Source organism: Penicillium psychrosexuale (genome assembly GCF_028828465.1).
Source record: "Penicillium psychrosexuale strain IBT 29551 chromosome Unknown utg000004l, whole genome shotgun sequence".
Classification (NCBI taxonomy): Eukaryota; Fungi; Ascomycota; class Eurotiomycetes; order Eurotiales; family Aspergillaceae; genus Penicillium; species Penicillium psychrosexuale.
In genome coordinates, this window is record NW_026643189.1 from 5,267,188 (window position 1) to 5,288,869 (window position 21,682).

General features: G+C 44.4%; 10 protein-coding genes across 10 annotated transcripts; 5 read left to right on the top strand and 5 right to left on the bottom strand.

Annotated features, from left to right (window-relative positions):
* Positions 1-4,083: 4,083 nt before the first annotated feature.
* Positions 4,084-4,630, bottom strand: N7518_007888 (uncharacterized protein; the record flags this gene model as incomplete). Its single annotated transcript, XM_057188815.1, has 3 exons — positions 4,084-4,328; positions 4,428-4,497; positions 4,595-4,630. 3 exons carry the CDS (start codon positions 4,628-4,630, stop codon positions 4,084-4,086), a joined length of 351 nt encoding a protein of 116 aa, XP_057040518.1.
* A 532-nt stretch (positions 4,631-5,162) lies between these two features.
* Positions 5,163-6,789, bottom strand: N7518_007889 (WW domain-containing protein; the record flags this gene model as incomplete). The annotated part of the gene is made up of 4 exons (XM_057188816.1): positions 5,163-6,146; positions 6,204-6,353; positions 6,417-6,660; positions 6,722-6,789. 4 exons carry the CDS (start codon positions 6,787-6,789, stop codon positions 5,163-5,165), a joined length of 1,446 nt encoding a protein of 481 aa, XP_057040519.1.
* Positions 6,790-7,319: 530 nt separating this feature from the next.
* N7518_007890 (uncharacterized protein) lies at positions 7,320-9,359 on the bottom strand (the record flags this gene model as incomplete). The annotated part of the gene is made up of 1 exon (XM_057188817.1): positions 7,320-9,359. One exon carries the CDS (start codon positions 9,357-9,359, stop codon positions 7,320-7,322), a length of 2,040 nt encoding a protein of 679 aa, XP_057040520.1.
* A 688-nt stretch (positions 9,360-10,047) lies between these two features.
* On the top strand, positions 10,048-12,411 carry abp2 (putative ARS binding protein Abp2; the record flags this gene model as incomplete). Its single annotated transcript, XM_057188818.1, has 1 exon — positions 10,048-12,411. The coding sequence occupies one exon, from the start codon at positions 10,048-10,050 to the stop codon at positions 12,409-12,411; it is 2,364 nt and encodes a 787-aa protein (XP_057040521.1).
* Positions 12,412-13,078: 667 nt separating this feature from the next.
* N7518_007892 (uncharacterized protein) lies at positions 13,079-13,516 on the top strand (the record flags this gene model as incomplete). The annotated part of the gene is made up of 3 exons (XM_057188819.1): positions 13,079-13,156; positions 13,252-13,307; positions 13,339-13,516. 3 exons carry the CDS (start codon positions 13,079-13,081, stop codon positions 13,514-13,516), a joined length of 312 nt encoding a protein of 103 aa, XP_057040522.1.
* A 442-nt stretch (positions 13,517-13,958) lies between these two features.
* N7518_007893 (uncharacterized protein) lies at positions 13,959-15,017 on the bottom strand (the record flags this gene model as incomplete). The annotated part of the gene is made up of 4 exons (XM_057188820.1): positions 13,959-14,097; positions 14,147-14,224; positions 14,281-14,946; positions 14,995-15,017. 4 exons carry the CDS (start codon positions 15,015-15,017, stop codon positions 13,959-13,961), a joined length of 906 nt encoding a protein of 301 aa, XP_057040523.1.
* A 1,183-nt stretch (positions 15,018-16,200) lies between these two features.
* Positions 16,201-17,438, bottom strand: N7518_007894 (ketohexokinase; the record flags this gene model as incomplete). The annotated part of the gene is made up of 6 exons (XM_057188821.1): positions 16,201-16,375; positions 16,436-16,543; positions 16,597-16,658; positions 16,707-16,865; positions 16,925-17,327; positions 17,392-17,438. The coding sequence occupies 6 exons, from the start codon at positions 17,436-17,438 to the stop codon at positions 16,201-16,203; spliced, it is 954 nt and encodes a 317-aa protein (XP_057040524.1).
* An 807-nt stretch (positions 17,439-18,245) lies between these two features.
* On the top strand, positions 18,246-19,105 carry N7518_007895 (uncharacterized protein; the record flags this gene model as incomplete). Its single annotated transcript, XM_057188822.1, has 2 exons — positions 18,246-18,332; positions 18,392-19,105. 2 exons carry the CDS (start codon positions 18,246-18,248, stop codon positions 19,103-19,105), a joined length of 801 nt encoding a protein of 266 aa, XP_057040525.1.
* A 542-nt stretch (positions 19,106-19,647) lies between these two features.
* On the top strand, positions 19,648-20,148 carry N7518_007896 (uncharacterized protein; the record flags this gene model as incomplete). The annotated part of the gene is made up of 2 exons (XM_057188823.1): positions 19,648-19,728; positions 19,978-20,148. The coding sequence occupies 2 exons, from the start codon at positions 19,648-19,650 to the stop codon at positions 20,146-20,148; spliced, it is 252 nt and encodes an 83-aa protein (XP_057040526.1).
* A 607-nt stretch (positions 20,149-20,755) lies between these two features.
* Positions 20,756-21,535, top strand: N7518_007897 (uncharacterized protein; the record flags this gene model as incomplete). Its single annotated transcript, XM_057188824.1, has 1 exon — positions 20,756-21,535. One exon carries the CDS (start codon positions 20,756-20,758, stop codon positions 21,533-21,535), a length of 780 nt encoding a protein of 259 aa, XP_057040527.1.
* Positions 21,536-21,682: the final 147 nt, after the last annotated feature.

Here is a 21,682-nt window from a genome sequence, read left to right on the forward strand (position 1 = left end):
GTCTAAAGATCCTATAGTACTACCCTATCTTATAAGGGAGTATACTATTTATTCTAAATATTATTCTATACTTAACCTTATTATATAACTACCCTATATACCGGCACACTTTCTTAGGCTACTAAAGTAGTAAGTTATTATAGCCTAATAGAATCTTTTCTATAGTTATCTAAACCTCCCTCCTTTAAATACCGCCTAAATAAACTAGACCTATTTTTTATTAATTTTCTTTATTTTAAATTATTTTTTACTTTTTATTCTTTTTTATTTCTCTACTAAGCTTTACTGCTATTATTATAATAGATATAGGACCTACTATAGTAGTTATAAGCCTATCCTACCTTTTAAAGATATAGTTATTAGGAAATCCTTAGGCTAGAGCTAGTCCTTATATAATAAATCCCTATCTCTTAGATAATAGGCCTAGAAAGTAGTACTCTTTATTCTATCTCTATTAAAAATCTGGTAAATAACCTAATCTCCTTTATATTCTAAGGTCTATAATAGCGCGTCTTTTACCTAGAGTCTCTTAAGAAGAAGCTGATTTATATTCCTATTAGTAACTATAGTATAGCTTTTAGTTACTATATTACTAATAGTAACTAGTAGATCCTCTATATATATTATAACTACAAACTCCCTACTATTAATAGGTAATAATATTAATCTTAGGTTTAGCCTTATTTCTACTGAAATCTTCTAGATATAGACTTAATTAATTATATTAACTGCTAATCCTATATTAATATAGGTAGTAATAACTATTTTTCTAATTATAACTTTAATAATTAATAAGCTATAGGAGTACTTTCTAGGAGTAGTAGGTCTCTACCTTTTAATAGCTAGCTTAGTATTCTAGAAATTAACTTTTCTAACGAAATCCTATTCCCTAAGTAGACTTCCTATTATAGTATAGTACTAGGCAATATCCTAGACTATACTATTAATCTCTTCTTCTATTACCTAGGGAAGGTTTATAATATTAATATTCGCTTATATATAGGATAGGACCTTAGTTAGTCGCTAGTTAATAAAATCTATATTTACCCCTTTCCCTATTCCTACTTAGATCTTAGATATAGCGCTAGCGAGCTTACTAATAGTAAGTATAATCTCTGTATCCTATACTTTTCTTATAATAATATCGGATAGCTAAGACCTCTTCTGTATAACCTTAGGTACTATCGGTCCTTATAGTCTCTAGGTAATCTAGGAAATATTAATTTCTTTAGATAGCTACTAGGTCTAGGTATCCTCCGGTATAGTATCCTATATCACTTCCTTATCTATAACCTCCTTAACTTAGAAGTTAGGATTAATACTATCCTATTTATAGGTTTCTAGTCTAGGTAATATCTTAATCTCTTTATCTTTTCGTAGTCCTCCTTTCTATAGTATTTACTATCCTAGTTAGTATATTAAGGTTTAGATTATTATCTTCTAGCTTTTCCTATATAGGTTATAATCCTAGTAGGGCTGTGCCTATAGATTAAGATATTATAGAATAGTATATAGGATAGCTAGGGATTCTATTTAGGTCTACTACTAAGGTACCTATAGCCTCTATAGCCCTAGTCTAAATCTAGCTAACCTTTACCTACCCCCCTATACCGGTACTATATCTTTATTATCTCTCTTACTAGTGGTTATATTATACCTTAATACTTTACTAATTTAGGATACTAGGAATAAACTATACTATTAGGCTAGGGTTCTTAAAGGTACCTAGCGTTATCCTATCTATCTAGTTATAGTAGATTATTCCTCTCTCTATTATTTCCCTAAGAATATTATATTCTATAGGGTAGGATATATATAGTCCTTTATAGGTAAAGTACTTATATATTCTGTTAACTCCTAATCTATTTATAGGCCTAGCCCTATTTAGCTTATAGTAGGGGTTATTCCTACTATCTTAGCTAGCCTATACTCTTAGGCTAAGGGCTTCTATTTATACCTATATTTCTTCTAGTCTCTAGTCTTAGGTATCTTACTAATAGTCCTAGTTTTCGCTAGGCTATATAATTTTTATAAGGTAGGTACTCTTAGATATTAGTTCTCTGTTTAGTACTAAGTCTAAGGTAATATTATCTTATTTATAGAAGTACTGTCTTAGTTCTATCTATTCTTATATAATTCCTCTAACTTTCTCGAGAGCCTCTAAGTAGTTAATCTACTATAACCTTAGTAGTTCCCTTTATATATACTAGCGGATAACCTTAGTCTAGAGGTCTATAGGTAGTCCTTAGATAAAAAGATCTACCCTTTCTATATCTCCTAGCTCTCCTTTATTATAGAGATAATCAGAGATCTTATTAAATTTATTTAGGTATACTTAGATATTATCTATTATAGTGCGTTTTATATAAATAAGCTAATTAAGGTATTCCTTTATATACTATTACTACTCCCTATTATTATTATAGTAGTACTTAAGAAAATCCTCTATAAAGCTATCTTAGTCTTTCCTTTTTTATATTATCTACTTTTTAACCTAGGACCTTAGTACCTTTATATAGTACTATAGGAGGATATTAAGAATATTACCTTTATTCTTAATACTATAGTAGTAGTAAGTATCCTAAAGCTTCCTTAGGAACTCCGATATATTAACTTTATTAAAGAAAGGTACGCCTAGGGAACCTAGTATAGGGAGTACTAAGAATAGTAGTCCCTGAATTATATAGGGAATAGTAGTTAGGGTAGCTATTAGTATAATTATTAGTATTTATACTATAGTATACTAGACCTATTCTCCCCTTCTTTCCCTTATTTCTTCCTCTATAATCTTAGAGATTAGTATTTCCGGTATAGGATCCCTAAACTTATAAAACTACTAGAGCTCCTTATTATAGTTCCTACTTTCTTTATCTAGTAGTCTTTTAGATATCCTAGTCTTTTTATATAGGGTTAGCTTTTCTATAGAAATAATAGATATTACCTCTGACTAATCAGATCCTTCTAATAAAGCTATATCTAATAAATTAAGGTAGAAGCTTATTATTAATAATAATAATAAACCTAGGGAGATAGGTCTCCTTCTTATCTTAGGAATAGTAGGGTATTATAATCGGCTATAGTATACTAAATTCGCTTCTAAGTAATCGGTATATATTTATATAGGGTATTATTCTTCTTTAGGGACTAGTACTAGTAAACTAATACTAGTATAATTCCTTTCTTTCGTCGTTTCTCTCTTTTCTTTATTAAATCGCTCTTCTTTATTTAAAATTATATACTTAACTATTATTAATAGTAAAATTGTCTATACTATTAAATACTATAGCTATTGGATACCTAGAATATTATATTCTGCTAGCTTATTTAGCTTACTATCGCTTATCTGTAGTATCTCTCTTAGGTATACAGCCTTACCGGTATACTAATTAGATATTATTACCTATAGAAAGTAGGTATATTCCGGTAGTAGAAAATCTCTTATAGTTATGTTTTTAGGGGTTAAATGCGATCCCTACTTATTCTCACTATCACTCTTAGTCTTATGATTAAAGTACCTTCCTAGGGAAGCTATTATAAAGAAGGAAATGTATAATAGGCAGCCTAGCCATATAGGTAAGACGAGGACAATACAATAATACCAACCATCTAGGACAATTAGCTAGTAAGCATAGGGATCACGTAGACCACACCATAGTATACAATCTCCTAGCGCACAAATATCTCGCAACTCGTTTTTCATTTTAGGGGTGATACTCCTTCTAGACTATCTGCTCCCTAAGACTCTACTTCACAACCAGGCTTTCGTTTTCTCTGCCTGAGGGACAAGGCCGCTAAACTAGGCATCCCGACTTTCCCTACTACAGTAGATACTTAGTACCTTCTATATTGAAAAGGCCTCGGGGGCTACTGCGACGAAGTGAATCTACGTCTTTCTTGGAAAGGGATATTAATGAAAAAGGTGCTGTGTTTCAAGTCAAGGATATCGTAGATAACAAGTACCTAAGAGCCCTAGACTAAAGGCCGAAAATTTCTTTCCTCGCTATGCGGCAGAAAACGCTCCATAAAAATCAGAATGTAAGTCATTACTTCCCAATGAATGCCAGGCCCAAGAAGCGGAAGTTCTTAGAGCTTGCGCTGCTTGTTGGGGCTGGAGCTGGATTCAAACCCATCCTCGTCCTGGTTCTCGACAATGGAGTTATCTTCAGACATTGTGGGCGAGTCAATCTTGCGCTTGGTGGTGGTTTTGGTACCCTTGTCGCCACAGTCAGTGGGCTTGTCGGTCTTGGCCTTGGCAAGAGATTGTGCGGAGATTGCTCGCTGGGCTTTCAGAGTGTAGACGTGCTTCTTCACAGCGGCAGTGCTGTCGCCTGTACTTCGTCAGATGAGTTCATATAATGGTCATGTAGGATAAAGGGTAGGGTGGGAATTGTGGCTTCAGTGTATATAGTCCTCAAGTATATACTTACCCTGTCCCATCGCTTTAGCAATTGCGGCATAATCCAGCGGAGAATGAACGGCCATAATGGCTAAAAGCAACTATCAATTATCAGCTATTGATACGAGACCTTGCCAATGCTGGGAACTTGTATCTCGGGGGGTGTCGCTGCTGACCCCCTGAAAAGAGCAAACTTACCTTCTTGTCTCTTTCGTGATCCCAGGTACTAGCCATTGTGATAGAAGAAGCTCGTGGGGTCGAAGGGGGATGATTGCGACCAGGAGATAATGGTGATGTCGTAGAAAGAAAAAGTGGTAGAGATAAACAGAACAATGAAAATCTTCCTCACATGTCGTTTGTGAGATTTATTCCGCGCGAGCACTAATGACCTTTGTAATATCAAGATGAAATCTGTGACTTGAACCTCATGCTATGTACTTATTGGGTTCTATCCCAGGACGTGGATTACATGATGTTTCTGATATTATGTAGGTCGCTATACTTCCAGGTTCAAGAATTCCCCTAATACCTGATTGCATACTGCTTGCAGCTGTAATGTGTTCAGGCACGGGAATTTGTAGTAGCTAGACGGAATGTTGTTTGGCACAAAACTCAATTGAAGCAACGAATTATATCGACTGGGGAATCTATACTGAAACACAAACAGCGCAGAAGATAGACATGTCCATAGAAACCGCTCAAAAAAAGAAATTATATCCTTTGTTCCCGTTGACCATAATAATGAACGTGAACAACAAATTGTTGCCTAGTACTGTCCAGTAGAAGGCGGCGTGGAGGTCCACGGCCCACTGACAAAGTGTGACTCTGAACCTCTTCTTGTCTCCCCGGGTGAATGTTCAATATGCTCGGGATAATGACTCGACTGGTGATAAGGGACTTGCTGAACATGCGTTGTTTCAGGGAAACCCGTCGGCCCGCCGTTGGGACCAAATTGATGCTGCGAAACGTATTGGTTGGCACCGACTTGCGCGATTGGATTTTGATATTGCTGATGGCCTTGAGCAATATTGACTTGGTGTGGTCCTGACTGTTTTCGTATCATGTGCTGCTGTTGATATTGACTCTGTACATGTTGCAGCGGTGAGAATCCCTGCAAAGCAGGGTCCGACGTAGTACGCTGTGAATGGGAACGTGGGTCCTCGCCTTGTCCGAATCTACCTTGTTCAACCATGGAGTGCGGTGAATGGTTGTGGAAGTTCTCCGCGGAAGTTTGGTAGGGTTGGCCTTCCTGAACAAGAGAAGGATTCGAGACACGACGAGCGAATTCTCTGGAAGACGGGTCCGCATGCTGGTTCGATGAGTAAGACCCAAAGAAGGGCTTAGGCATGTTTGATGGGTGTAGGTTCATCGGGACACCCTCACCAGAGCCATTCAAATGACCTTGCTGTGGTTCCAATTGCCACTGTGGTTGGGAATCGGAAGCTCCGCCCATTGACCTTGCCATTTCCCCCTGTGGATTGCTGGTTATTGCCCAGGATGCTGGTGGCTGGTGGTTATGCAATCCAACAGGATCAGCAGAGAATCCTTGGAAGGATTGTGCATGTTGTGTCATGTTATAACTGCCTGGGTTTCCCTGATAGGTACCTGAATTATTACCCCACATTGATGAGGAGATACTTTGGCCTATGTGGTGTGGACCCGTGATTTGATAACCTGGATGTGTCTGGCTCCCATAGAACGCCGGCTGAACACCATTCAAATGTCCAACAGGACCCTGGTGTAACGGATTCTAGAGGCAAATCAGTACCACGGCCAATCAATGTATGACGCGAGTATTTGAACATACCGGGCCATATCCGGCTGCGTTTGCAGCCATCTGCTGCTCATATCCGCCGGGCAAGTGTTGACCCGTCTGATTCGAATACCAACCCGGTACCCCGGAAGACCCATAAGTTGGATTTTCCGACTGCCCATATATCTGGGAGCCAAGGGAGTTCTATCCCACCATCAGTGCCATTCTTGCAATGCTTACGCAGACATAATGAGCGCGATTCCCTACGGAAATTTTCGCACTGTCGGCCGCAGAGTACATCTCGCCCGCCATTCTGTCCGTGGACTCCAACTCTCGAGTATTGTTGCTTGTCGGATACGATTTTGGCTCCTGCGATAGCCCTGCCCCGCTCGGCGTCGGTGTTGTTGACGGGGTCAAAAAGATCGGTTCGGTCGGAATCTCCCATTGCGACTTCCCAGTCGTCCGCTGTACGTAATACCATTTCCGTCCGACACCTTCCCATTGAGGGAGCCTATCCGATATGATTGTTAGAATACAGCTGGAAGGTTCTTTGACTTTTGGGGTTGACTTACCAGCCTTCTGGAAGTTGGGGTGGTGGGGAGGATGGGCCTGCGGTGTCCGCAGGGGCCTCAGGCGCCATCTTGGACCTAACAGGATCCAGCCGATGTCAGAATGTCGAAAGGAAAAGCACAAGACATGCAAATTCTGAATTTGAACGGATAAAATGTAATTATACAGAAAACAAAGACGTGGGAATAAACAGATGTAAGGTGAGGTTCAACGAGACTCGCCGATAAGACGATCTCGTGGGGCTTGGCTTTGGATCGCCGTGCACAGACCGAGTGAACAACGCATAAACGCAACTGCTACGACATGTTGTATGCCTATGGTCAAGCAAGATCATGTATTCCGCACCAAATACTTAGTCGCATAAATCGCTAGGTATTAATTGTAAAGAAAGTATCGAATAGTAGCTCCTGTTTACCCCCCCCCCCAAATGAATAAGAAACCCCAGCGCCAGATCCCAGAAACATATCGGCATAAAAAAAAAAGAACCTGTTCGTCTAGGGTCATAATACAGCTCCGAGAGACGACATAGCTATAAATACAAAGAAAGGTACTGTGGTTGGGACTTCGCCATAGCTTGTTACCCGAACTCTCCAGGATTGGCTAGAAGTCATCGCCAGCCCAGTCCTCGTCGCCACTGAGTTCATCGTCAAGAAAATCATTCTCGTTGAATTGCAGTTCGGTCGGTCGCTGGTTGTCGATCCGAATGTTAACAATATCGCACATTCCCTGTATCTTCCTAGTTTCAGGCTGCACCAATGAAGAACTGCTAGCAGCATCGTCAATTATGTTGAACTTCTGATGTGCCAGCCGAGTGCTTTGGCGTTTAGAGGAAGTGGATGGGCCACCATCAGCCGTGGACGGCCGTGGATCATCAACTCCAGCATCAAGTTCATCGGTGTCATTCGCTGTGATGAATGTGGTGGGTTTGAGCGAGCGCTTCTGAAGGGAGCGGAGGTTGGGGTCTGGCGGCATGCTGTGTCGCAGGAAAACCTTCTCGAGCATACCGATCCACCGCTCGCGAAAAGTGGCACGGTCACGCCAACCAATCTTCAGGATTGCACTTATGACCAATCGACGTAGATCACGAAGTTGCGGTGCCGCGTTTACCAACGAGGTGAAAAAGACCTCCGCAGTAGCGTCGTCCCATTTGCGTAACTGAGTGAGCTCGATTTCTTGAAGCTTCACTGGCCACGTGGGAACTTCGGTTTCGACGAGTAGATCTTCGAAGTGTGGCTCGACATCGTGATAGCTAGACGCATCATGCATAGAAAGGTCCATTTTGAAAACTTCGAGGCTCTCACAGCACTGAGCCAAAGTTTGGATGAAAGACATGTTGAGATGGCGATTGTGGCTGAGACTGAGCTCCCGGAGATTGGTGCCATGCAAGGACAAATAGGCTGTTAGATCTGATGACCACAATCGATCACAGTTGTTCAGAGTGAGCGAACGGAGTGTATTTGGTAGGTTGGTCAGGATTTCCCCGCTGACCAATGAGCTTTCAATAAAATCCAGTCGCTGAAGCTCTGGAAGCATATCAAGGGCTTCAAGAAGAGCAGCCTCCTTGGCAGCGGAGGTTTCCTCGTTGGAATTGTCGAAGTGGAGCAACTTCAGCTGCCTGAGACCCTGGAAGGCACGCAGCGAGTGCATTCTCACCATCAATTTGACAAGCTCATCGGTTTCTAAAAAGCGACTGTTCCAGTCCCAGTTACGAAGGGTAATGCCACGGATCTCGATGGCGGAAAAGATGGCGTCTGGATAAGTCCACTTTGATTGAGCAATGTGCCATGGGGGTATTCCCACTGTGTAATCATCTTTGTGATACAGTCTTACCGTGTGTAAACGAGGTGTCTTTTCAATCAGCTGAGCAAGGTCGAGGTATCCGTAGGGTCCACTTTTATAGAGGAGCACTGGTTCAACCTCAACATGGAGTTGCTTGATCTTGCTAGAGTAATTCATCGAGAGGGACTCTTGCGGGAGTGCCAGCAAAGAGAGGAGCACATGGCTCTTGTAGGCAGGAAGCAGAGGGGGGCAGTGATAGAGTGCAGCTAGCGCAGGTTCGTGAAAGCTTCGACATAGTAGAGCGACATTGACTAGCCACTTGGCAGAGTCATTGCGGGCGGAACGACTTTCGTCGAGTAATGGATGCGACGCGCGCAAGAAAATGTCAAGAAGGATTTGGTAGGGGAGAGTTTGCCAAGGAGGAATGACACCGGATCCCAGAAAGATCGGGTCATCCTCATCTGCCTTAGCACGTTTATGCAAGGCTCTCCCAACTTGACTGCTGGGTTTCGATCGTTTAGTCTGCTTTGGCTTCGAGGTGGTCGCAGCGCGTCGAGGACGTTTGAGTTTGGAAGGGCGAGTAGGCACAGATTCGGTGTTCGGATTTGGGGTGTCGATCGACGCAGATACCGATGCTTCGGACTCCTGGTCTTCCACAGCTTCATCAAAGCTATCATCCGTTGAATCTTCACGATAGGATTTTGGCATTCGCGAGCGAAGAGATAACGAGGCACGCCTTGAGCTACGTAAACCTTCCGATTCATCCTGAGAGGAGCTTTCCTCGTGGTAGGTCTGCACCTTTGTGCGGCTGGACCGCGTAGGGCGAGTGGACCTCGAGCGCGAACTCGAGGGCGGCGCCATGACGGATAAGGTCGCGCTAGGATAAGAGAGTGGGTAGCAGAGACCCGAGCGACATTGTACGCACGTCGCGCGCCCAACAACAAACCGGAGATGAATATTTCTGGGCCTGTGGCGCGAAAAGTCTGAAACAATTGTCATTCAAATTGAACCTTGCCACAGTCCGGGGGAGTCCGGACGGATGAGGTCGAAGAGGCCAACCTTGGAAGAATGCCAAGACGACAAGCTTATCGATAACACCTGGTAGGTGCCAATTGGCGCTAACCCCAATTAGGATTAGTTTACACGTGATATCCAGGCATGAACCCCGCCCTCAGGCCACAACACTAGTCCTCATTAGGGAGCACTAGATGGCCCCAAAATAGATTCTCAGCTTGAGCTTTAAAGATGGGCGCTTCCAGCCACCTCGAGGGGAAACCTCCTGGAACCCTACACCATCGGCGCATTGCTGTTCAGAATCAGATTCTCTTCACTCTCTCTTTGTATTCATTCACCAATCATTTTGTGTTGAAGATAGCCTACATCTATGCTGCGGTTCCTGATTTGACGATAATGACGGCTTGCCTATGCGACATAGGATCCGCATGATTATTTGCCTGCATCGCGTGTCTAGCTCTATTCTACAATTAAACATAGAGGTCTGTCACTCCGAGTCGCCAAGATTCAGATGAAAACATCATTTCCTCTCATGATGGACTCTACCGATCGCTCCAACCGTGGTGAGCTCGGCAGACCGCAAATGGTCATTCAACAATATGCGCGATATCCTCCGACCTTGGAATCGACGTTGCAGAGTGCTTCCTCCTTGGGAAGTTCTCGTAGTCAAATAGATATCAACAAATCGCCTCCCTTACAGCGAAGAGAAACCCCCAGGAGCTTACAGTCTTCCCCGAGGGGCATGCATTCTGCTATACCCCCATCATCGGCCAATCGCTCCGGGGCCTCCATGTCTCCGCCAGTTTTTGATCCTCGTCGCCATCAGCCTATGAAAGATTCTGCCGATCACGCAGATTCCCGAGCTCTTCCGTCACGGGATATTACTGACGAAACGATTGATGACGCCTATGTTTCATTTATCTTGTACTGCAATCCTAATGTTCCATCCTCGGTTGACACATCAGATCTGAGAAAGACCTTCCGGTGTCTGCCGCGCAGTGATGGAAAAAGCTTCAACATCTTTACCCTATTCGGCCTCATTCGAAGGCGGCTGCAGAATGAAGAGTTGAAGACATGGATTCAATTAGCAATTGAGTTGGGTGTTGAACCACCTTGCCTTGAAAAGAAACAAAGCACCCAGAAGGTGCAACAGTACACTGTTCGCCTCAAAGTACGTCTGCCAAGCTTCCAACCCAAATTTCATCTTGCTAATCTCGCCCAGCGATGGATGCGTGCTATGCATATTGATGCTTTCTTTGAATATTGTATGGGACTGCCCCATTCTTACTATACACAGCTCCCACCATCTGGTCCTTTTGTTAGCGAATCTCGCGATGGTGTGTTATTGGAAGAGGATCTTGCACTCAGGGCACTTGTGCCACAGTGGAAGCCAAAGCGGGGAAGGAAAAGGGTCGAGGATAGGTACACCGAGGAAGATAGAGCAATCAAGCGGCCCCAGTTGGATACATCTGTGGGCGCCCAGCAGCAGGGTAGTTTTCAGTCCCACTCCGTGGCATTCCCACAGAGTGCGATTCCATTCAGTGCATTTCCTGATGATGCTGAATCCAATGACCCCTGGATACCGGCGACCTCATCGTTTCCGAATGGTTCAAGGCCGGACCAGCAAAATCCAGATATACGCTGGAGACATCCTGAACGGGATGCCTCTCCTGCTAGTTATCCACAGTCTGCTATCATTCCCCGAAGTCATCTGCCATCAGATGTACTCAAGTCTGCGGAACCACGGTCCGCAGTTACTCCGTCAACGGGTGAAAAAACCCGTTCCAGAAGACGACATGGCCCTGCAGTTTCGTCTGCTTGGCCGAATAGCAACGGATTATCAGCCGGGAAAGGCCGAGGAAGGCCACCAAATAAAGGGTCATCATCGGGTTCCTTTTCTACATTCCAGGTCAATCCTAGCCGGGAATCATCGCAGGCACCCAACCCTAATACTCAGGCTCCTTCACTTGCCCTTGACAGAAATCCGCCCCAAATATTTCAGGCCCCAACTCACAATAATCCTCCAACATCTATCTCTCAGGGGAGGCCCAATAGACTTCAATTGCAGGTTCCTCAACATTCAGGGGCGCCTGTTAGACTTGCCTCTCCACCGAGACTAGTAGTCAATGGTGTGAATGGTGCTGTCGTTCCCGGGTCTGAAGGGTCCAATGAGCCCCGCCAACATCTTACCACAGATACCACAAAAAATGGTATCACTACTCAAACATCTTCTTCTGGTGGGCAAAGAAATGCGGTCATTACTCCGGATCCCTCCATTGATGAGGTTGTTCATGCACTTTCTGCCGAGCTTCTTCGTGCTAGGCTGACAGGGCAGACGGCTACTCTTGCTCCTAACGAGGCGGCTGCCCTGGCTTCGGAGATGGTGATCAATTTGTCTTCATTATATTCACAGTTTTACCTTGGGACTCCTTCGCTGCTACTAGCCTTACATCTTGGTGTTGGTCATCATTTCGGACTCGCAGGCACTAATCCAGGGTCACTGGTTATCAAGGTTGAACGTGCGACCTCAAGCAGCGATGAAGATAGGAATGCCCCTGCCACTAAAGAATCATTCAGTGATATCCGCTATACCGTCTTCCATGAGTACAAAACTTCAAGCCAGTTTTCGATGCAAATCACGCTCGCAAAAACCAATCCTAGTCTGGGAAGGAAGGATTCACCTGACCATGCAAATGTGATTATGGGCCCGAGTAATGAGAATATTGACAATGATAAGACGGCAAACCTGGATTTTGACGATGATGATTCTAGTCATCCTGTTTCCGAGGCAACATGGAAGCAGCGTTACACAAGACTCCGTGCTCAGATGCACAGAAAGGACCAGGCTTTGTCGCAATACAAGCGAAAGATCGTGGAATCTGTCATGGCAGACATATAACGCTTCTCAACGAAGATCTCTCTTAGATTTATGTCAAGATATTAGCTGTCTTTACCCATTTGTGATGTGATATGCACTTTTGATATGCACTTTGCAGCTTTTTTTCTGTTTATTTGGAAGGATACCCCTTTGATAAGTTCAATCCTACTGTTTGTTTGACTTTATGAATGACATTCGTTACCTCTGTACCCGTTCCCTATGTTGAGTCACACCATGGGTAATGCATGCCTTACCAAGAGATATAGATATGAATTTTGACTGCTTGGCTTGAAGGTGTCTGGCTTCATATCATTATTATTCTCTTAGAAATATAAAAGATATCAAAATTTTCTTCAAAAGTATGCTTAGGAGAGGCCAATCAGGGTGCTTTTGTCACCCTACTTGGTAAGATAGTATAACCATGTCATCTTTTATAATATTGAACATCACAGATTGTTCTTGTTGTCCAAAGCTGTATGTAGGCAAAATGAGTGACGTTATTTTAAGGGAGGAGCCAACACCTGTCAGCTGAAAGCAGATCAAGCAAAATGCGCGTTGAATGGCTATCTGAAGACAACTGGAGGTCCTTAGCTCCATCGCTCCTCTCACATCCTACATATTCAACTTCTAGCATCACGTGGTTCTTTACATCGAACAACGTCCGACTCAGCTTCATCATCTTACTAGAATGACTTCCGTTAATACGCCCGAGGAACAGGCCATCGCCTTCCTTCTGACTTGTGTCGAGAATTCCCTGAAGGGAAAGGTACGTAGCATCCAATTCAGTTTTGGCACAATGTCTCCATGTTCACAATCTGTCCCTACAATCCAATATACCTGCTAACGTGCTGGCTGCTATAGATAAACTGGGACAATGTCTCACTTGATATTGGCATCAACATGAGCCCCGAAGCAGCGTAAGCTCTTCAAGGATTTAATGAGTTTTAGTGCAATTATTGACGGCCAGCAGCAGGAGATACTACTTCAGCATTGTGAAGATGCCAAAGAGTTCGACCGCTCTGACAAGTATCCTGAAATCCCCGGAGACCCTTCCTGGCAGTCTGTCACGGCCGAGGAGATTGGCCCCATTATCATTGTCGAAGACTCAAATGATACCATTACCTAGCAAAGATACATTTTGAAGCCTATTACTGTCGACGGTAAACTCGAGGCGGCTGGTCATAAGACAGCACGCGTATATAATGGTATATAGGTCATCGGCCTCCTCGCCCTCGCCGGGATCCTTACTACCTATATAGTCGTTATGGCCGTCGGTAGCTAGTATACCTAGGTTACCTTCTGTGATAATATATAAGTATATTACGCCCGTCTTACAGTTACTCTTAAAGTAGAGGTATATAGGGCGGGTGTACTCGCGCACAGCATTAATATCGGTGGCAACGTAGTATATGCCGAGCGCGCACTAGCTGCTGTTATATAGGTTAGAATTTTTTAGGTAGGAACCACAATACCCAAACATAAATGAAACCTTCACTCGTAACACTTTTGACGGAGAGTAGTGATTTAAACTCATTCTAATACAAAATAACTGCAAGATTGTTAACCTTTCATAACTCCCATTTCTCCGGGCGAGAACGCCAGTCCCTCTCGTCGGGTCGCTTAGCAAGTATGTAAGCGACATAACGGGTGTCTGACCATTGAAGTTTATCACGGATTGGCCATCCCCTTCGAAACCCCGAAATGCGACTGAACTCATTAGTAAATATTCTCAATATATGTAGAATCCTTGACGTACACATTACCAGTGGACTGATCATAGATGATCTTCGAGATTCTAGACTCCTGTGGTTTTACACCACAACGCAGCATCTCTCTGTGAATTGTGTTAGCGTTTTGTCTGTCTGCCACCTTGGGTTTGCGTAAACTGACTCAAAGGCAACACGAAATTTGGCACGGATATCCTCTCGTACAAGGGGATCCAAGCTCCAGAAAAATTCCTCTGTAAGAGGCTCCCCAGGCACCTTTTCCCATACGAGGTATTTGACATAGCCACCAGGAACGAGATCATGATCCCCTTGCGTTTTTTCGCAGTAACCAAGGAAGCGTGGAACAGAGCTACAGCCTTGACTCATCAATAGCTTAAACGCTTCTAGTTCACCACACACCTCATAAGGTTGGATTTGTCGGGCTAGTGTAGCCAGACTAGCGTCCTCCGTCCCAGTGATAGGAATCTGATAATATATTCGCATAAACGCCATCTGTGTCGGGTCCTCCTGGAGGTGGCACAGAAATTTGCCAACTGTCATAGGAGACCCAACGCCCATGTCGACATCTTCCTGTGTGAGATGAATAGCCCTCTCCGAGAGCTTTTCTGTGATGATCCACGAGCGGCCGATCGCTGGGGGGGGCGAACCCGTGAAGGAAATGGTAGGGGCCGTAGCGGAGGGGGCCGTAGTAAGCGAGGCCGGAGGGGACGAGGCTTCAGAAGGGGGCGAGGCCGCTGGAGGGGAGACCCCAGGAGGGGGGGGCCGCAGAGGGAGAGATGGCAGACGTGGAGGTAGAGACGGCAGATGCGGAGGAAGAGACAGCAAACGGCTGTTGCAGGGGGTCGAAGTCAGAAAAGGTAGTGACCTTAGTCCCTACCAGGCGGCGGAGGAATCGGGCATCAAAGTCACTCGGTCTCGAAGGAAGTGTCATGATGATTCTTGCGAGCAGGTACCTCTAGCGATATGGGGACGAAGGTAGAGCAGCGCAGTTTGAAAGTATGCGCAGTTTCAGCCAACGAGTTCAACTTAGGTGGGAGGACGCGGAAGGGAAAGGAAAGAGCAACGAATAACTATACTATTCCAATTTCATGCTAGCGGAGCGCCAAGCTTTATAAAGTGGGGTAATTTATGGGGCTAGTCCCGATTAGGTATATAAGAGCTTTTCAACAAACAACCCCACGAACTAGCTTAGGGAGATACTGTTACAGTAAGCTATTACACTATTGGCCAGTCAGGCAGTATCTTGATGATGAATTGGTTCTATCGTGAATATAAAAGAGATAAATACACGATAATCTGTGTGTAGCGAGAGGCAATAGCTAAATAGTAAAGAGCCCTAGTACAACTTTTAAAGTACATGTCACGCACCTATTCCTTGACATTCTCAAGTTCGCGTCCTATACTAAGTACTCTGAAGCTAGTTACAAACCGGTTTTGAACTAGTTTTAAGTATATTACGAGTCTGCATAAGGCCTTCAAGGGTTGCGTATACGGTAGTGATATTAGATCGCGAGAAATTTTGAGTGGCTCTACTCGTATATAGGTGTGCAAGATTAAGAGAAGGGAGGTGGGGAAGGGTGAGCTAAGGTCCCTATCATGTGACCCTCGGGAAGAAGGGTGAGCCGACCTGTAGACTCGATTTTACATGGGCGTACTTGTGCATATTAATGAAAGTTACGCTAAGCCTAATTTGGCTGTCGTCGTGGTGTCCGAAGCTAGGTGAAAGGGCCACGATCTCCCTCCAAAAGCCACGCACAGTCGTGGCCTTTTCATCGTCACCCCTAATTACTCCGTACACAACCTTGCTTTGATCTAGTTGCTACCTACATAGTTGCATACATACGTAGCCTTTCATACTGGCCACCTTACGATTTGTTTGCCTAATGTCACTCCAAAAGGTAGGCTAAAATTCAACGGGGCGAAAAATATATATTTCTTGTCTAAATTGATCCGACAACAGAGCGTTAAACTACTCTAGATGACAGCCATTTGTTTCCTAAAGATTGATACAATAAGTGGCAGAATTGTGTCCTGGCTAACCAAATTGACTTTGAATTGGACAATTTGGAGAGCTGACGAGATTTTAGTATGACGGAAAGTTCAACGCTCTTTGCAGGTTTGCAAAGCCCTCTTGCGTGACCTTCAAGCCGGCAATGAGATTTGCAAATTCCAATCTCTTTCGGAAATTCCAATCATGATCCCGATATACGAGACCGTATAGCAAGCCAGCATTAAATGTATCTCCAGCTCCTATGGTGCTATAGACTATCAGTATGGCCTGATTTGTGATGTAGTATATCGGAAAGGTCAAAACTCACTCGACGACTCCCATTTCCTCAGTATGTGCTGGGACATGAGCAAATTTGCCGGTATTTGGTTCAAGTGCTGCAGCCCCGTCATGACCCCAAGTACAGCACAGCAAGGATCTTTAAACGACAGGTTAGATTATTTCTCTGGGGACTTGGACAGTAAAGCCTACGCTCGGCTTGTCTTCAATGATTGATCCCGCAAGCAATCCTCAGCGCATGTATATCCATTTTTCTGCTCAGCTATTAGATGTGCTTGAAAAATGTCGAAAATAAATCTTACCTGGGCCCAGCCCTTCGAGTAGATAACAACGTCTGCTGCGTCTGCAAGCTCCTGCAAGCCTGGACGACCTGGCTTTTCAATCTCAACACTGATTTTAGCCTCTAGAAAATGCATCCGAATATAATGAATACATTCCAATGTTACATCTGGTGCACGGCCCTGAGTGCGAGTTAGCATGATTCATGACTAGTTGAGCACCTCGTCAACATTTAAGGTACCTCAAAATGAAACCAGGGTCGATCAGTTACGGCATGTAAGGGCTCAACAGCAGCTGCGAACTCAGGGTGGGTCATTTCGGGTAGCTCGTTGTAATTGACAATCGTCCTACTACCGGTGGCCTGGCTCGTAATGATGTAACTAGAAGCTGGCTCACTGAACGACTCTCGGTAAATGCATTTATCTAGCCAAACCCCATTCCCTAGGCTTGATTGAATTTGTTGAGATGCCATGGATGATTTGAAGGGAAGGACAGCGATGAGATTTAAAGATGATTCGGCACTCGACGGCCTGTATTGTAACAATTGACTCAAAACTTCCAGAGTGTTTGGACAATTCCCACCGCGCCGGTGACTGATCTTGGTTGCACGTAGTTTCTCATCTTCATTTGGGTAATAGGGGGCTCTACCAAAGCATGTGAATACTAGACTTTTTAAATGCCAATTTCAAGACAGCGGAAAGAACTCACGTTAGAATTGTGTCAAGGTAGCACACCCCTATAGCCACTAAAGCCATAATGATAAATTCGGCGAGAATATATCTCCGTATCCCGGAAAGAGGAGTTAGTATTCGTGTCGATTGATCGTCTATCTAATGAATATAGTTGATCGAGTCGAGGATAACCGCTGCTTTCTAAGGTTAGGTCCACGGGTGGGGTTAAATTAGTCAGCTTGTCATTAAGCCCACTCGTGTGGTACAATTGTGTTTGTCTTGGCATAAAAAGCCATTTCTTAGTTTTGCAGTACATACCACATAAGGTCCACAATGAATCAAAGAGTGTGAAACTTTAGTACACAAGACAGGAAATAATTTCATGTAGTCAGTATCTAAAATAGACTAGCAATCCTCTTCTTGCCACTGAGAAGATTAGTCGCGGACTAGGGTAATACGCATCACGTGCTCATGAGAAAGAGCGCACGTGCCCCTTGCTTAATACAACGACCTAACCTTGGAAGTAGGTATCTATTTGTCTTCGCATGCTTTCTAAGAAGCCATAAAGAAAAGACTGTAAACATCAAGTTTCATTGAAGTGCAGGTATAAAGAAGTAGGCGGGATACTGCAGGACGAATTGGGGGTTGAATAACGCAAACTAGATTGCTATACCCATACCTGGAGGCATGCGATTCCTACAGGTATTATTGTCTCCTACATTTGCAAAGTACAAAGCAAGCATTGATGTGGCTGGCAAACAATTCTCATGTCCCAATGATCCTTTTTCATTCTATACCAGTTATATAGCCGGTCTAAACTGTTCATGAATCCTCCCAGTGTCCTCACAACCTCATTTTTATCGTTCTGTCACCGAGACCATTTTTTCAACCATGGGTCAGCGGCATAAAGTTTTAGAGACTGACACTCCCACTGCAAAGTTTCTCTACACAATCATCAAGCAATTGGACCTGAAGTCGGTCAGTTTATTACCCAACTATTAACTGAAGATTGATTTAATCTTATCTGAACATGATAGGTCGATTGGAATCGGGTCGCCTCCGATGTCGAAGTCTCCAATGGTCATGCCGCTCGTATGCGGTATTCCCGCTTCCGACAGCAGATGGAAGGAAACACAGGGGCAAGCAAGCCAAAGCGAAAGAGCAAGAAGGGAAAGACCATGGATCCCCCTGCTGAGATGCAAGGCATATTTCCAATGGCTCCGCCGCTCATGATGCCCACCATGGAATCGATTGATTCTTCTCTTCCTGGCAATCCCTTTGTAAAATGCGAGCCTGGCATTCAGGGTAATGCGAGCCTACAGAGCTTTATGCAACAATCTCCGCAGTTGATGTTGGAGGCTAGCGCCGAAGGACAGTATTACTTTCCTCAGGATTTTGCCTCGATGCAGTTCCAGCTGGCGTCAAGCATACCACCGGCGATACCATCACCTAGCCCCGCAAGATCATCGTCCTTCATGCAAAATCCATACCAGTTCCCGACAATGTCAACTGGCTATCCTTTTTCATCACCAGGCACTCAATCTGGGTTTGATTTGCGGGACTTTGACCAAATGAACCCTTTCACCAGTTCTGCTCCAGCCATCAGCTGGGAACCACGCTCTCGTTCTCGCCAGGAAGGCCCGACTATGAAAGCCGAAGAAGGACAAAAACAGACCGAGGAGGAAATGCCGAGCACAGGAAATCAGGAAGATGGTCATGTTGTTGTCAAAGTTGAAAAGAATCTAGAATGATTATGTTGGAGACTAGAAGGGCCTCGTTCATATGTTCATTAGCTAGTACTCTCGTTATTACTACCAACTATGCTGATTTAGTCTTGTGCTCTCTCTCACTTGCCAAAGCTAAACATAGTATTGTGTAGAGTTTCTCAGAAAGCAGATGCTCATCTTTCTTTCGGCGTGTATTCATAGACCAATCTGTGATAGAGTCTTGAGCGATATTTCAAGGGAGGTCTCCTTTTTAGGGAATTTTCCATAAGAGAAGGCTGAGAAGCCAAGCCTGGACCTTAGGTTAAAGGTATAATGCAGGTCATCAACGTGCACTAACGCGACTAACCTTGTATTATGTCACTGCTAGATTGCCAAAAGAATATACTAAGGGAAACCAGTCGCTGATTAATCGATGCTAACGTGAATAACGTGAATAATGTATTTAACCGTCTCCTGGGGTGACTTTTTCCTCTTCGTCATTTTTCTTGCAATTGGGAATTCGATTTATCTTCATATCTACCCTCATTGAAGGAGTTTGTGGACTTCCTTCCGAGATTGCCGAAATAATGCCTTCTTACAAGAACAACCCTCCGGATGAAGAGTATCTAGACTCGATCAAGAAACATACCGACAAGGAAACCAACAATGTACGATACATCGACAACTTCAGTGAAACTTTCAGTTGAACCCACAGTCGACATACTAAAACTTTAGCCACAGGTCAATCTCGCCCGCGTAGCCAAGGATTTTGGCTACGCTAGTGGAAAGTCGTTTCAGAAGAAGTATGCCAAGCTAAAGAAAGCACACAATCTGACCAACGGCCATATCTATGGCGATTACAAGGCAAGCCGACTTCTATCCGTCCTAATAAGATTGAAACTAATTTGCTCGATCAGCCTGAGGCGGCTCAGACTCCCCCGAAGAAAGCCACCAATATCATCGGGGCCACCGACGCCATCAAGACCGTCACGGAGATTGTGCGTGAGGCCGGGGAAGCATCTGCAAACCGACGTTCCTCCATGCAGAAGGGCAAAGGCTCGGAGAATGATAAGAAGAAGCAAGCTTGACTTGTCAAAACTTGAGTGAAAGAGTTCTTCGGTGTGCGAGGATTCTACGATCAGGCTGAAGGATGGATGCTTCTCGCTCATGTTGTATTAATCTAGCCTGCTAATGTCTGGGAAAGCGAAGTCCTCGACTGGCTTTGAAACGGTGATGTTGCGTATAGATTCTTGAAATGAAAAGAGGATTTTACATAAGAGAGCATTCTAGTAGCTAGAGTAATGGCGACTAAGATACAGATGCAGATAGCGTTAAGTCAAGGGGAAATTTCTAACCATATTGACCCTTTCGGGTTCATTACCTAACTCATTTCATCGTGATATGGGTTTTATTTAACTAGTGAGGTGCCTCGTTAGGGTCGTGTCCTACGTGGCCTCGTGCTGAGATACGCGCTCCTTCCTACTTAGTCAACATATGTCCCAACTGACTGATACCGACCTCCTACATCGTCTTCACTCTCTCCCTGCTTGACATAGCCCTGCTCTTAGCCTTCAAGCTAAGCTCTCACTGCTCACTCGTTACTCCGTACGCACTCTCTTTAATCTGTGTTCGTAAAGCCTGCTCACTCAGGATGTTGCTAATAGCCTTCATCGTCAAGAAAAAAAATCTCTCGAAATGCCTCGTCCCGCGCTTCATATCGGCCCGAAGAAGTTAGTCGAGTCCCCGGCGCCTAAGCTCGAACCCGGTCTATACCATACACAATCAAGCGCCCTACACGATCTTGAGTTTACTGGTGACCTTCAGCCATGGCTGGGCTTTTTGAGTGCTGTGCAGACCACACACCAGAACCATACCTGGCGCAATGAGGTCCTAGGCCTGACACTTCAGACACGAGACCCCTATACTTACGGAAACGTCGAGGTTGGGGACGAACATGGTGTCCAAGGCCGGTTCCACAAATACTTCGGCGACGTGCTTAACACTATCTTCACATCACAGTCAAAGGGAATACGCTTTGCAGATTTCAAATGCGTACAGTCTACTTACACGGGCACGCCTGATGTGATTTTGAAGGATGATAATCACGTTTTGAAGGTCATTGGGGAGCTCAAGGTTCCGTGGGTTCGCGAGCACTTCCTGGACGATAAGCTCGACGACGACGACGAGCTAAGGAACATACTCGCTCAGCCAATCAAGTACATGCAGAAGCTAGGCTGTGTGTATGGATTTCTCAGCAACTACAAAGAGACGATCTTCTTAAGACAGCTCGTTAATAACCAAGGCATATGGAAGGTCGAGTATTCTCCGGTGATCCAATCGTCTACCACATACGACAGGCGCGCGACAAATCCCCCTGTTGTCTCTATCAGGCAGTGTCTCTTCCATCTAGGGTGTGATGCGTTGAATCAGGGACCAGTTAATAACACTACACCGCGATGGGTTGTACGGAAATAGTGCGCACCCTCGAGTTTAGCCACCAACAAATACCCGCTGACCGCATGAACCTGTACGAGTACTACTATACTAAGCACAGCCCAGGAAAATGCAACGTCTTCTGGTCAAAGCCAAGCAGCGGCGTTGTCGAAAGGGAAAACCGCTGAG